At 37.5% G+C, this 14,884-nt stretch overlaps 1 protein-coding gene across 1 annotated transcript in view; it reads right to left on the reverse strand.

Annotated features, from left to right (window-relative positions):
- Positions 1–14,884, reverse strand: part of tou (bromodomain adjacent to zinc finger domain 2B toutatis) — a 914,913-nt gene that overhangs the window by 261,067 nt on the left and 638,962 nt on the right. The window contains 2 exon segments of the mRNA XM_090388865.1: positions 6,862–6,971; positions 12,680–12,784. Of these exon segments, the coding sequence (XP_090244991.1) occupies positions 6,862–6,971; positions 12,680–12,784 (215 nt within the window).

Here is a 14,884-nt window from a genome sequence, read left to right on the forward strand (position 1 = left end):
TAATGTCAAGATTTTCCAGATATTGAAAGGTTTTCCAGTCAGCCTGATCAATCTTCCACTGTGGTAAATTAAATGGAAGAGACAGCCAACCACAAGTTAGGGTGGTTATCACAGGGAAGTGATCACTTCCATATAGGTTTTCCTCCAATTCCCAAGTATGTGAAGAAAAGGAGCATATAGAAAGATCAATGGCAAAAAAACATACCGGTAGGCATGTGGAAGGTGTTTGTACCCAAATTTAGAAGGCACAGGTCACTGTCAGCAAGCATATGCTCTATGATTGGTCCCCTTCTACTGATGTTAGCACTACCCCACAGTGCTATGTTCATTAAAATCACAAAGAAGTAAGAAGGGGAAAGACATTTGCAAAATGAGATCATCAAGGTCTTTCTGCAGGATGTCAGTCCCAGGTGGTAAATAAACAGAACGGACAGTTAATAAGAATCCTACTGTACAGCAAATTGCTACAGCCTCTATGCTGAAGTCATAAGCCATTCTTTTATCATACATATCAATATCAATTTTCTGTGGGAAACTGCCAATGGTGATACCAAGGTCTAAAATTTTTGTATGTATTTTTCTTACATTTTCCATGTTTAACTTTAATTCATTTGATAGACATTATTACCAATTTTACTAGTCACTATTGAAAATGACCAACTCATTGATATATCTGCATGTAGTAAATGAAATGGGATTGCCTTTTTTAGCCCCCACTGGAATCCCAACCTGTTTTTAGAAATTAAGACCATCAAATATATAGTTATTACAAATGCATACATTATTCAATGTAAGTAATCCAAGTGAATTTATGAATATTTATTTGTTGCTGTATTTGCTGTACAAGTTGTTTAATGCTGTTTTAAGCAGTTCTAAATTGGTCTTAATCATACAATCAGCATGGGTTTCTTAAATGCTGTTGAGGGCCAGCTTATGGCACGATAGAGTGGTTCCCCCAAAACAGGGCACCAAAATGTCCCGAAAATTCACTGATTTGCTGTAAATTTCAAATTTCACCAAAAAATCTTGCACAGGGTGCTGATAAACCTGGGGCTGCTTCTGCTGATTAGCTTCTATGAAGTCATCATAGAAGAACTGAATGCAAAGAATAATTCTAAAATCATATTCACTCAGACCATTATATAACAAAAAAAAAAAAATTCGCGGAGATGAGGGGAAACCCCTGGTGCCGCTTGACCCTAAACACACTTTACACTTTATATAACAAAAATCAATTGTTCATTTAAAGTAAAATATGGGAAATAAATCAGAAATAAGCAGGAATGAATAAATTATCTAACATTTTAAAAAATTATTGATACATACATATTAAGAAATGACTACTCACATGATGTGCACAATATATTAGTACACTTTTAAGAATTGCTTTGTAAAATATTTGGTTATTTTTTGTTGCACACCAGAGTTTCTTGTACATTGTTCATAAAAATGCTGATTTGTTTTAAACACTCAAATATACTTTTTGGCATATTTTCTTTACACTGAAGGCCTTAATGCAAACTCTTAACTGCCTTAAGGTTGACTACTGATGTTTTATGGCAATTCAAGTTATGAAAATAGTTAGGGCCTTGATTGAAAGTTTCAAATGCTTCCAACATTTCACATTTGTAAGGTTTAATATTCCCTCACCACCTTCGTTTCCCTCTTTTTCATCCAACTCATTGTCGATATTGTCACTAGTTCTTTGAAAACTCTCGAAAAAGTTGGAGTCACTTGGATATTCAGCAATTATGACATCATTATCAACTCCTGAAAATTCATCACAGTTTCTCAACTGATGAAACTTCTCCCTTGGAGTTGTTCTCAAGATTGCTCAATATTTTGTAGTAGTTAATCCCTCTCATTGCTGTTAATTGCCATTTCAGCAAAACCTACTTTGGCAAAACAATTTTTAATTGCTGTTTCCGTCACATCTTCACTGCACACTTTTGCCAACTCTGATATGCACATGCGCAAATCTATAACAGAATCTATAGGCTGGTGGTTTCTATACTCAGTATAATTTTTTTCGGTATGCGACTGCGGCAGTGAATTTTCAAATTCTTGATAATGCTTTGGCCCATTGGGGGCAGTTTAAACGAGATATTGGGGGGAAGAAAACATGCTTCACTCGGTAATTTGGAGTTTAAAAATTACAGAGTGAAGGGGAGCAGGACAGTGTTCGACTATCAACATGATTTTTCAGTTTTCCTCTGCCATCTTTCCATTGAAATTTAAAATCCACTGTTCAAAAATTTCACTTGTCATCCAAGATATTTTGTTGTAGTTGAAGTCCAACTCTAACAACTTTACTCCATTGAAACATTGGCAATGTTTACTTTTGCCTATTACCAAAATCTTTAGTTTTTCATTACCAGCCATATTTGCACCAACCAAGACTGCAATTCTCTCCTTACTATTTTACCACCTAAACATTCATCACCTTGTTCTGTTTCATTGACGTTGAATGTCTTTGGGCTTGCAGTCCTCCATAATTTTTTCAAAACTTTCTTTCCAATGGGTACAGGCTTCTTCAATCATGAATACACTTTCACTAGAAATAACTTTTTTGAATAAGCCATGGCACTTTTTAAATTTTTCCAACCAACCAGAACTGGCTTGGAATGTTTTATGTCCCATAAAAGTTGCATATGCCATAGCCTTTTCTTTCATTAATGGTCTTGATATCTGTACGTTTTGGTCTCAAATCAATTTCATCCACTTAAAAACAAACCTGAACGGGTTCTATTTCCTCAAACAGTTTAAGAGTGGAAACAGTTTTTCAGAATGGCTGACACACACACTACTGGCAGGGATACCAAATTTTAAAGTAATTTCTTTTTTTAAAGCTCCAATCTACACTATTAAGCACCACTTTTTCCAATACACTCAAGGTTATTGTTATTGTTATTTTGGTTTTTAGGAGCATTAGCAACTAAGGCCATATTGCTCCGGGATATGCGGTGGTCATTCCTGACCTTTCCGCATCCTCCGTATGTGGTGGTGACGGGCTTGAACCCCGGTCTATTCAAGAAGCGTGTGCTACGCACTGCTGCTCCTTCCCACCTGGCTATGGAGGCGCCAATACACTCAAGGATTTCCTCTTAGATATTGTCAGGTAACTTGCACAGCAGCTAAAACAAAGCTGATTTAGGGACTACTTGTACCTACTATGTAAACAGAGACAGGTGAAATTTAGTGAAAGTGTGGATAACTGATTTCTGCAAAACAACAGATGAATTTCCAGAATAAAGGAAAATCACACACTCCTAATTCTCTATTATTATTATTATTATTATTGCTCTTATATTATTTCTCCCTGATTGGGGTTTCCACCTCGTGACATGTATTGCTACCAAGTACACAGGGTGGTTGTTGTTATGTCTGGTGTTACTGTTGGTCGAGGAATTCTCTGACTATCCTACAGGTGTTCAGGATTGTAACTTTCTGGAGTTCCTCGTAGGTCTTCACTGGGAGACCTATTGCTGCTAGGCAATAGTTATGTAGGGTCTTTGGAACCAAACCGGCAGTTGACACAATGATCGGGATGGTTGTTACTTGTTACATATGCCACATCTCTTTGATCTCCTATCTTAGGTTTGTGTACTTCCTGATTTTCTCCCCATAGGTTTTCTGCAGGTTGCTAGTGTTGGGTACCACTATGTCAATCAGATAGGTAGCCTTTTCTATCTTGTCCAAAAGGGTTATGTCCGGTCTGTTGTGTGGGACTGTCCTATCCATTATTATGGCGTGGTTCCAGTACAGCTTGTGGGCTGGGGTCTCTAGTGCTGCCTGGGGTTCGTACTTGTAGTATGGGACACTTTCGTCGATCAACTGGTATATCCTTGCTAGCTTCTGATGCATTTTCCTGGCTACGTGGTCATTTCTATGAGTGTACTTAGTCTGAGTGATCACCTTGCACCCACCGGTGATGTGTTCATCGTTTCTGAGGCGTGGCATTGTTGCCACGTGTCATCGGACCTCCAGGCTCCTTGGCGACGTATTTTCTATAGTTTCTGGTGTTATCTGGTCTTGGATGGCGAGCATGACTCCTTCAGTGTCGGGGAAGAGAGTCAATCGTGAGCCATGCATTGGAAGAAATTTTATCAATGTGATCTTGATGGAGATCATTGTAGTGTCCTGCCTTAGAGTGCCTTCTCTGCCCATCTTTCTAGCTTCATTTGTGCCTCCTGGTTGGGGGAGGGGAGGGCTCCTTGCTAAGGTTGAGTGGGGTATACCACTTGTCTATCTTCCTTATGGCATGCTGGTGTGCTGCTGCTGTGTGTTTCAAGTAATCCTTCAGGTTAACTATCACTGCCTTGTGTTGCTCATCGAGATCTATCAGGACCCTTCCTCCTTCTTTCCAGGCAACTGTCAGTCTCTCCACGGCAGATTTCGAGTGGTGTTGGCGGCCCTTGGTCATCATTGTTCTCATATTTCTCATGATATCCTCCAGCTCGGTGTTAGTCCAATCCACGACCCCGAAGGAGCATGTTAGCACTGGGACTGCATAGGTGTTTATGGCTTTAACTGTGTTCCCTCCATTCAGCTCTGCTTTCAGCAGGCTTCTGAGTCTCTGATGGTATTTTTCAGTCAGACAGGCCTTAATTACCTTGTGCTATAACTGGTGAGCCTGCATCATCCCCAAGTTTTTGTAGGCTTGTCCCTTTAACATGGCTTCGATCTCTTTACCATCTGCAGCTGGTAGTTTCAGTTGACTAATTTTCCCTGGTGCTATCCGTGGTTCTTGCATTTGTCTAGACCAAATTCCATCCTAATATCACTGCTGAATTCTTTGGTGATCTGGAGTAGTTGCTGGAGGTGCTTCTCAGTTCCCGCATAGAGCTTGATGTCATCCATGTACATCAGGTGGGCGAGGGTGTACAGTAGGTTAAGTGCTAGACAGTACCACAATGGGCTCAGAGCATCTCCTTGAAAGATTCCTCTCCTGATGGGGATTGGCCTGGTTGTGATGTTTTCAACCTTAATGGAGGTACTTCATTTCGTCATTGTTTCCCCTAGGAAGTTTGTCACTATCGGATTGACTTTGTAGATGTTCAGCACCTCTAGTTGCCAGCTATGAGGCAGGGAGTCGAAGGCTTTGCAGTAATTGATTTAGGCTGTGTACATGTTGTGGTGCTTCTCGTAGGCTTGCTCCATAACCGCAGCATCTATGGTTAATTGCTCCTTGCATCCTTTGCTCAGCCACCTGCATCTTTTCTGCTGTTCGGCTAATATGTTCTAACTCTCTGAGTGGTTTGATATCTTCCTGATTATGCAGCTGGTAGAGGATCTTATACATTGTTGGGAGGCAGGTGATTGCCTATATTTCGCCAGGTTTCTTGAATATTCGTCTTTAGGCTTCAGATATGCGATTCCTTGAGTGAGAAGCTTCGGGATTGTCCCATATCATTCGGGCGAACTGCTCTGCCAGTTCCTTGTGTGTACAAGTGAGCTTCTTGTACCAGTAGTTGTGGACATTATCTATTCCTGGATATCGCCAGTTGTGGGAGTTCTTGATCGTCTGTTTTACGTCTTCCCAAATCTCCCACCCTCTCATTTCTTGTACGTCCTTGGTTTTCTTACGGCTGTTATATAAGACATAAGGCTGTTATGTCTTACTTCCCTGCTCCATATGTTTCCCCAGAACTCCTTAATCGTCTTCTGCTCGGGTGGTCCCTTTCCTTCTTTCCCATCTTCTCTGAGACTCCTGTAGAGGCGCCTCCATATCCAGGTGGGCAGGAGCAGCAGTGTGTAACACATGCTTCTTGATTAGACCGGGGTTTGAATCCGTGACCACCAAATACGGAAAGGTCTGGGAATGACCGCCGGGAATGATTTTTGCTCATTAGAATTGCTGTTTAATGGAATCAAATTCAATTTGCAAACGTGATCACAATAACTGATGCTTACTGTAATTATTTTAAGGTGTTAGCATAAAAAAATAATAAATGCTAGCTCATTCGAATTTTCAACATTTCGAATTTTTGATGTTCAGATTTTCAACGCTCTACTGCAAGTAATTTGAATAAATTTAAAGAGGACAAATTTTTGGCAGGAATGAACAAATGAAGTTATAAGCTTTGATTCCTTGTATATGTTGCCAATAATATAATACTAAGAATACTAATCCAGAAGCACAATCCCTAACTATCAAGCAAATTTATGGAAATAGGTAGACATGATGGTTAGAGGTTGTTTGAAGTTGAAACAATAACGATACATAAACCACAAAGTGAAGATGATTGTAACAAAATATATGCATTTCTTAAAGGAGGGGAAAGGGGAATCCACAGCAAAGCACAAGATCAACTAGTTCAGTCTTATTTGTCTTATGTATATCAATGACATGGTTCTATTAGATGGCAGTATGAAAATAGCTTTGAAAATCAGAGGAGGATGTTAGAGCTGTCAGTCATCAATGTCTGATTCCAGTTTACAAATGCTGAAGTTCTCTGGAATTTGGATCCAGAAATTGATGAAATCAAGTGATACATAAATTTCAAGAATTTTAGGGTAAAAAAAAAAAAAAAAAAATTAAAATAAATAAATAATAAAAAAAAATTTATTATTGACAACATTTTTACTTTAAATGATGGGCAATTAGTCAAAATGGGGAAAAAACTAATTTAAGCTGTGCTTAAAATAGATTTATTTTGCTATTTCTGGCTCGATCAAATCAATAAAATGTCTTTAAAAAAAACCAGCAAATAAGATTAATTTATTCTTAGAATAAGGATTATAATGGACTGTGCATCATTTACTAAAGGATAATTTTCTTGTATTTAACTAAAAATTAAATAATATACATTTTGAGCAGCATATTATTTTAAAAATGCTTGCAGCGAAAGCGAAACCAACCTGATAATAACTCTACTGCAAAGCAGTTCATTAGTAAGAAAGGCTAGAATTGCAGCTTTCTGTGTAGGATTGAGAGCCAAAAAAGGTTTTGATGATAACCACTGGCACATCTGAAAAACACAAGTAACATAATGATAAAAAAATAAGCGTAAACACATGAATAATAAATAGGAAAAAAATTATTAGTTACACTCCGATTTTTTAAAAGTCAATTTAAAATGAAAACAGTATTGTGGAGCATATTATAGGCAATTGTGAAAAGCAATTATACCATTTTACTGTAATCTATTGGTGGTGTTCATCAAGAATTGAAAAGGATCATCATGAACAAATCCAGGCTTATGCAAGAATTAAGAGGTTTGGTCCCTCCTCCTATATTTTCTACAGTGGTTCATGTTCTGTGTTCCCAAGCCATGCATGTGACTCAAGCGAATTGTGTACGTAAGCAGAATAAATTTAATGCTTTATTATGAGAAGCATATACTGCTAGGAACACACACATGAGAGATAACTCTCAGTTTGTTTTCAACTTGAGTAGCAAACAATTATCTAAGGAACAACATGATCTCTTGACCCTCAGCATGAAGTTTGCAGTCCTTTCCTGTAAACCACCCATTACACACTTGGCTATGGGTATGGAAGCATCTCTCGACAAGCTACCTGATGAGACTGCTAACATAATTTGTTTTAAAACAGCTTCGATTTTGCAGCACATCTGGCCTATAATTAATAACCCCAGACGATATCAACGGGAAGCTCTTTCTTCTTTGGCAAAGATGGTGCTATTGTAGTTTTGCCTGCAGATGACACACTGTTGTTCTAGACAGGTTGGAGTATATTTGTAAAGCCCTCACTCTATTACAGGATCGGGAGGTTTATGAAACTGTGCAAGAGTCCCATGTGAAAGTGTTGGAGAAGTTGGAATCTAAAGTTAATAAACATGTGTGTTCTTGGTTTTTAGCTAATAAGATTACCAAGAATGTCTGCTGGAAGCTTCATGCAACAGGATGTCAACTCCCACAGTTTTATGGACTTCCAAAGATCCATAAATCTGATATTCCTTTATAGCCCATTGTTTCTTGTTATCATACACCTATGTATGAACTTTCTAAACACGTTGCCAAGTTATCAGCACCCCTTGTTGGGAAAACTGTTTACACTGATTCCAGCAGTATGCATTTCCTGCATATTATTAAAGATTTTATTATTTCTGAGAATGAGGTTATGGTCTCCTTTGATGTGGTTTCTTTGTTCACTTCTGTTCCTGTACAACAGGCTATTGCCTGCGCAAGACGTCTTTTAAGCAGGGTACCGCACTGGGAGATAGAACCTTGCTCTCCACAGATGATATTTGTACTGCTCTCAATCCGTGTTTAATGGGGGGGGAGAAGATCATGTTCAATGACTCTCTCTTTCACCAAATACAGGGCACAGCTATGGATGCCCCTGTATTTGGTGTCCTTCCTTTCGTGGCCAATATTACCTTGGAAGAACTTGAGAGTCAGATTTTCTTGAACTTACCTATTCCTATCACTCTCTGGTGTCATTATGTTGACGATATTTTCGCAATTGTACCCAGGGGATCAAAATCTGGGCTGCTGCAATATCTCAATTCCCTGTCATCCACCATTCAGTTTACGATTGAACTAGAGGTTGATAATATCCTTCCTTTTTTGGATGTGTTAGTCCAATGCATGGATTCGCATTTAGTAACTTCCGTTTTTAGGAAACCAATGTGCGCAGGCCAATTTACCAATTATGGCTCTGTCCATGCCCCTGGTTATTTATGTAGCACTCCTCATACTTTATTCTTCCGCGCTTGACCGGCAATTGGGGATTTCTAAAATTAGGGCGGAGTTTTCAAATTGCGGCTATCCACCTCATGTTCTAGATAGATGTGCGCTTCAGGCTCACGAATTTGTTGTGAAATCTAACCTGCCTCACGTCAATCAATTTATCCCTACTGCCTACATCCCCTACTATCCGGGCGTATCGGAACATCTTGTTAGGATTTTGTGTCTCCATCATATACGATGTGTGCACCTTCTGGGGAGGAAATTACAATCTATTATTTCCAAGGTGAAACACCTGTTCCCCCTTTCCTACGGAGTGGTTCCGTATACCATATTACGTGTCCGGATTATGGGGGGTGTTATGTAGGTGAGTCCTGTAGAAGGTTGCTCTGCGAACTGCTAATTTTGAACGCTCCACAGTCGCCGAACATTATTGGGTTGAGCAGCACAATCTTGATCCCCAACAGGATATTGAAATCGTCGACTATTTACATGATTACTGCCAGCGCTCATGGCTTGAAGCACTACACATAGCCACAAATAATAGTACTATGAATTGGATGAGGGGCGTACACTCACACCCTATTATAGAATGTATGGTATTGCACTGCGACGAGCGCTGGTGATCATCACGTGTATGTAATTCTGCTTTACTGACACCAAACGCATGATCATGCTCAGCTGACCTGTACTAGTGTACCCATCAACATATACTGAAGTACACCATTCACAGACTAGCTGATGATGAGGTACTTCACTTCGAAAGCTACTATGTATTTTACCACTTTTATTATATTATTTTTTAACTCTTTTATCTTACTGTATTTTAACACTTTTATCTTATTTTATTTCTGTTTTATCTTACTGTACTTTAAAGCTTTTATCTTATTTTATTTCTGTTTTATCTTATGTATATATCATTTTTATTTTACTATGTATTTTAACGCATTTGTTATCTTATTGTATTTTAATGGGTTTATCTTATGTATATATAATTTTTAATTTAATAAATTTATTTTAACCAGTTAGTCGGTCGTCGCAAGAAACTTTGATGATGGAATAATAATTCTTTCAAAAGCAATTAGGGTAAGATTGTAAATGCTTATTGACCTACTGGAAGAGGAAAACAAGCAAACTGAAACTTGTGTCGGCACTTGTCCATTACCATGCCATTCTCAAAATCCAAACAGATGCAAAGTATCCAAAATATCCAACAGGTTTTCTTGCCCAATTTCTATACACAACCTCCAGAAGTTATTGCAGTAAAAGTTTCACTATATTTAGGAAGGTAAACAATTTTTCAGAATTTTATTCACTGAGTAATGGATAATGCAAGAATGTTATTTTTGAAGGGAACATGTGAGGTGCTGCACCGCACCTGCCAGTGAAGGGCATGTGGTACCTCTGGTTCAATTTCAGGGATCCCAAAAGACTGACTTCAAGTTATCCACTTAATGACCGAATTTTCTGATAAATGCTATCAAATCAATAAAAATCTTTTGATTTCCAACCTTTGCAAGTACCACAACAATGAATATTTATAAAATCAGTTTTATTGCTACATTATAAAAATGAAGGTGTATCAAAATCAACTTCAAAATGGAAATCGTGAACAACGGCCAAATTCTGTTCCTGGACATCCTTTTTTCAAGAAAGGCCAAAAAACCCACAGATTATACTAAACTATAAATCCTGCCATCCTTTCTCTACAAAAATGGGCATTCTAAAGTCTTTCATTTGAAGAGCCTACAGTATTTGCAATGAAGATAACATAAAACTGGAACTAAATACAATAACCAGGATTGCCTTAAAGAACGGATACCCGATCCACATAATCAATAATACACACCTCCAAGACCATTAAACAACCACAACCTAGCATCAACAGAAGAAGCACAGTATATATATACTGTACATACCTGCAATCAGCTCTAAAATAGCCAAAGAAACCAGGAAATTCGGCATCTTCACCTTTTACAAAAGTTCAGCCTTCATACAGATCACATAAAGCTACAGCCCAACTACTAGATAATCCTAGAGGTCCTATATATAAGATAGAGTGTGGATGTGGTAGTGTGTTTATATATATATATATATATACATATATTTTTTAAATTAAACAAAATAAAACATAAGCCAGTAGTATGGCAAAAACTGTAGAGCAAAAATTAACATAAAAATAACCAAATAAACAAACAAACGAAAAAGAAGAATAAAAGTTAGACATAAATAGTAGTCCAGAAACCCCTATATAATTTCGAACTTTAAATCCAATTAACATGACGTATATAAAATTTAGAATAATGCCAATTACATGTTAATTTAGCGGTATCCCCCACCCCCAAGAGGTACCAGTTCCAAAAGACATGAAATATCACCAAAAAAAGGAGGTTAAAGGAACTACTGAAAGATAACAAAATCAGAATAAATTAAAACAAAACAGACTGACCATTATGCCCCATATCGACAGAGGACCACGAGGCCAATAATGGTCATGGAATCGCTGCATTTCAATCGCTATACAAATCATCGCAATGGTGAAAAGATCGAAGTACCAAATCACATTTCCTCCCCCGATCGATCCTCCAATGCAGAGGATTTGCACGGCGGTGGTCCTCATGCAGCGAAAAATAAATTATAGAACAGACAGCACTCTAAAGCAGAGCCACACCACTGACATACTGTAAGCTGAATCAGCTTATACAGAAGAAAGGAAAATAGATGGCGGCACAGGCACTGCTAAATTAGCATTTCAACCCATACTACCATTGAATTATATTAAATATTGACAAAAGTTAAATTATAATAAATTAAATAAATAAATAATTAAGCATTCATTAGAGGCAGCGACATGCAATTCCTCCATATGAAGCCAAAATATATACTACCATTAAATATTGACAAAAATTACATTATAATAAAATAAATAATTGAGCATTCATTAGAGGCAGCGACTTGCAATTCCTCCATATGAAGCCGAAATATATTTTAAATTAAATAAAATAAAACATAAGCCAGTAGTATGGCAAAAACTGTAGAGCAAAAATTAACATAAAAATAACCAAATAAACAAACGAACGAAAAAGAAGAATAAAAGTTAGACATAAATAGTAGTCCAGAAACCCCTATATAATTTCGAACTTTAAATCCAATTAACATGACGTATATAAAATTTAGAATAATGCCAATTACATGTTAATTTAGCGGTACCTGAAATCCTCGGAAAATAGGTGGCGGGACCTGCCAAAGTACTGGGTGCCTTACCTGTTGTTGTTGTTTTGGTTTTTAGGAGCATTAGCAACTAAGGCCATATTGCTCGGGGATATGCGGTGGTCATTCCCTGACCTTTCCGCATCCTCCATATTTGGTGGTGACGGGCTCGAACCCCGGTCTAATCAAGAAGCGTGTGCTATGCACTGCTGCTCCTTCCCACCTGGCTACGGAGGCACCCGTGCCTTACCTGCCTCCTCGTGGAAAAGTGTGGGCAACGGTGGTTCCCAATAGGGGCCCAACGGCTAAATGGTCAGAGAAACAACAGAACATAACACTCCCCACACACTTTTTAAATCTCTGGCATCCACAGGGTTCTGTGTCACTTACAAAGAATACAACAAGGAGATGGGGGGAACTCCCAGTGCCATCAGACAACTAACACACGCTATATATATAGTAAAATATTAAATATATTAGCTATTTTATTTAGCTAACACCTAAATAAAATATATTAAAACTCCACATGCTATAAGAATGGTAATTTAGATATATTATAATTTAAATGAAGGTGATATATTCTGCCTAATTTTATGCCAGATTTCCATACAAATAAAGTTATACTGAAAATATTGTACAAACAGATATATTACAGATTAAAAAGATTTTATCCTTTGTGTTAACATAAAGGATAAAAAACTTTTCAATATAAATCTGATATATATATATAATCTGCAAAACTTTTACCTGTGAGCAAAGGTCAAGTAGAGAATTTCATGCCTTGTATGTTTATTTATTTTATTATATTTGTTTACCTGACTTTCTTTATCATGTGCTACAAAGAACAGCCTCAGTACTTCAGACAAATTGCTATTTGTAATATCAGCATCTCGCAATGTCTGCCCTAATACGGTTAAAGCCTGTATATAAAGGTGAGAGAAAAAAATTATCAAAAGCCATTATTAACATTATCAAGTAATTAAAAGTATCAAGAAATATTAATAATATATTTTAAAGAATAAGGCAAAATAAGTTATGGGTTGAAATATCAGTGTAAATACACCATAGTTTACCCATAAATTTAACTACATAAGTAGTGTAAAGGCATTGTTTGATTTTATCTCATATTGTGGCTATTTACACCAATATTATATACAGGGTGATTCACTACCAGTGTGACAAACTTGCAGGAGGTGTAGGGGGCACAAAGACGAATCGGAATCACATAGCATTGAAGGGTCTGAAATGCCTTCGTCATGTGGTAGAGGACGCTGAACGGGAGGTCGCGTGAACAACGATCCCGCCGGAAGTCAGCATTTGCAAACCAGTTCCCGAGGCAGTAGGATGGACGAGTATTCAAACGTTGAACTGGCCGACATGCACCTCGCGTATGGAGCTGCAGACTGTAACGGGTGCGCCGCTCTGCACCTGTACCAGGAACATTTCCCCGCACAGGCGTGCTCCCCATCATACGATTTTCGCACGTGTGCACAGAAGGTTACGTGAGACTGGTTGTTTCACGAGAGGTACCATGAATCGAGAGCGAACGACGAGGACGCTAGACAATGAGGAGAATGTCCTATGTCTTGCAGAAGGCAATCCGACTATGAATACTCGAGCAATAGGCCAACGATTGAGTATTTCCCAATCCACTGTATGGAGGATACTGTCAACAAACCAAATGAGTTCATACTATCTACAACGCGTCCAATCATTGGAGCCTGTGGATTATCCACTCCAGAGGACTTTTGCTACTTGGTTTCTTCAACAGAAACGGTTCGCAAATGCTGACCTCCCGTTCAACGTCCTCTACTGCACGACGAAGGCATTTCGGACCCTGCAATGCTATGTGATTCTGATTCGTCTTTGTGACCCCTACACCTCCTGCAAGTTTGTTGCACTGGTAGTGAATCACCCTGTATATATATATATATATATATATATATATATATAATTAATAATATATGTATTAATTATTATTATTAGCCATATGGTACAAAGTAACCTGAGGCTTATGCTGCACCAGCAAAAAAAATAAAAAAATAAAATAAATAATAATAATTCTGAATTACCCTGAGAGAGAGAGAGTCAGAAGTAGAAAGGAATCACCAAGTAAGAGAAGGATGATGATATCCAGCTCAGGAACCGGGGTGTGCCAAGCCCATACTAACCCCAAATGTGAGTTAATTAGATATATAAAATATATTAATTAATACAGGCACTCCCAGTCTTATGTAAAGTTCGCCTTATGGAAATTGGACTTTATTTAAATTTTTGCCAGCTGGTGCAAACTAAAAAAGATATGGAAACATTTTGCATCCCATAGGAATAAATGGAGGTATCGTCAAAATATCATAATTTGAACCCAATAACAATTTTTTATTTATTTATTTATTTATTATTTTTTTTTTTTTGTAATTCATTCCTAGACCTTCAAAGTTGAAATTTTTGTTATATCACTAAACTCTCTGAAAGGTCATTTTTATAATGGAAATTGCACTACGCTTTCATCGTTATAATATGTTCCATTATAAGAATCAAGTTTGAATGTGATATTTTTCTAAAACATTTCTGGAGGTCACTACCATAAAACAAAAACAATTTGTGCTTTCTGCTTTATCAGGCTTTTCTGTTAGCGCAATCTATTATAAACGGGTAGTAAACTCCATCTTATTGTGTTTGCAATAATACTGATAAATGAAATTGTGTGGGTTTTTACGTTATGGTATTAAGGTGAAATGAGTTGCCTTTCACTGAAATCTTCAATCATATAAAAAACATAAATAAATTTTCAGAATCTTCTCTTCATTCCTATTTACATATTACAATGGTGAAGGGAAAGGGAGCAAGGGAAACTGCAATGAATGGCAGTGCTATGAAACAAAGAAAAATTGATTTAGAAATGAAGATTATTAATTAAGAAGTATGCAGCAGGACAAAGTTTGTCATCTATTGCACAGAATTAGATCTTGCTGCTTCAACAGTGAATACTATTTTAAGGGACAGGCACGTTTAAAAGA

This window comes from Mastigoproctus giganteus, chromosome 14, assembly GCF_048544385.1.
Source record: "Mastigoproctus giganteus isolate SK-2022 chromosome 14, ASM4854438v1, whole genome shotgun sequence".
NCBI lineage: Eukaryota > Metazoa > Arthropoda > Arachnida > Uropygi > Thelyphonidae > Mastigoproctus > Mastigoproctus giganteus.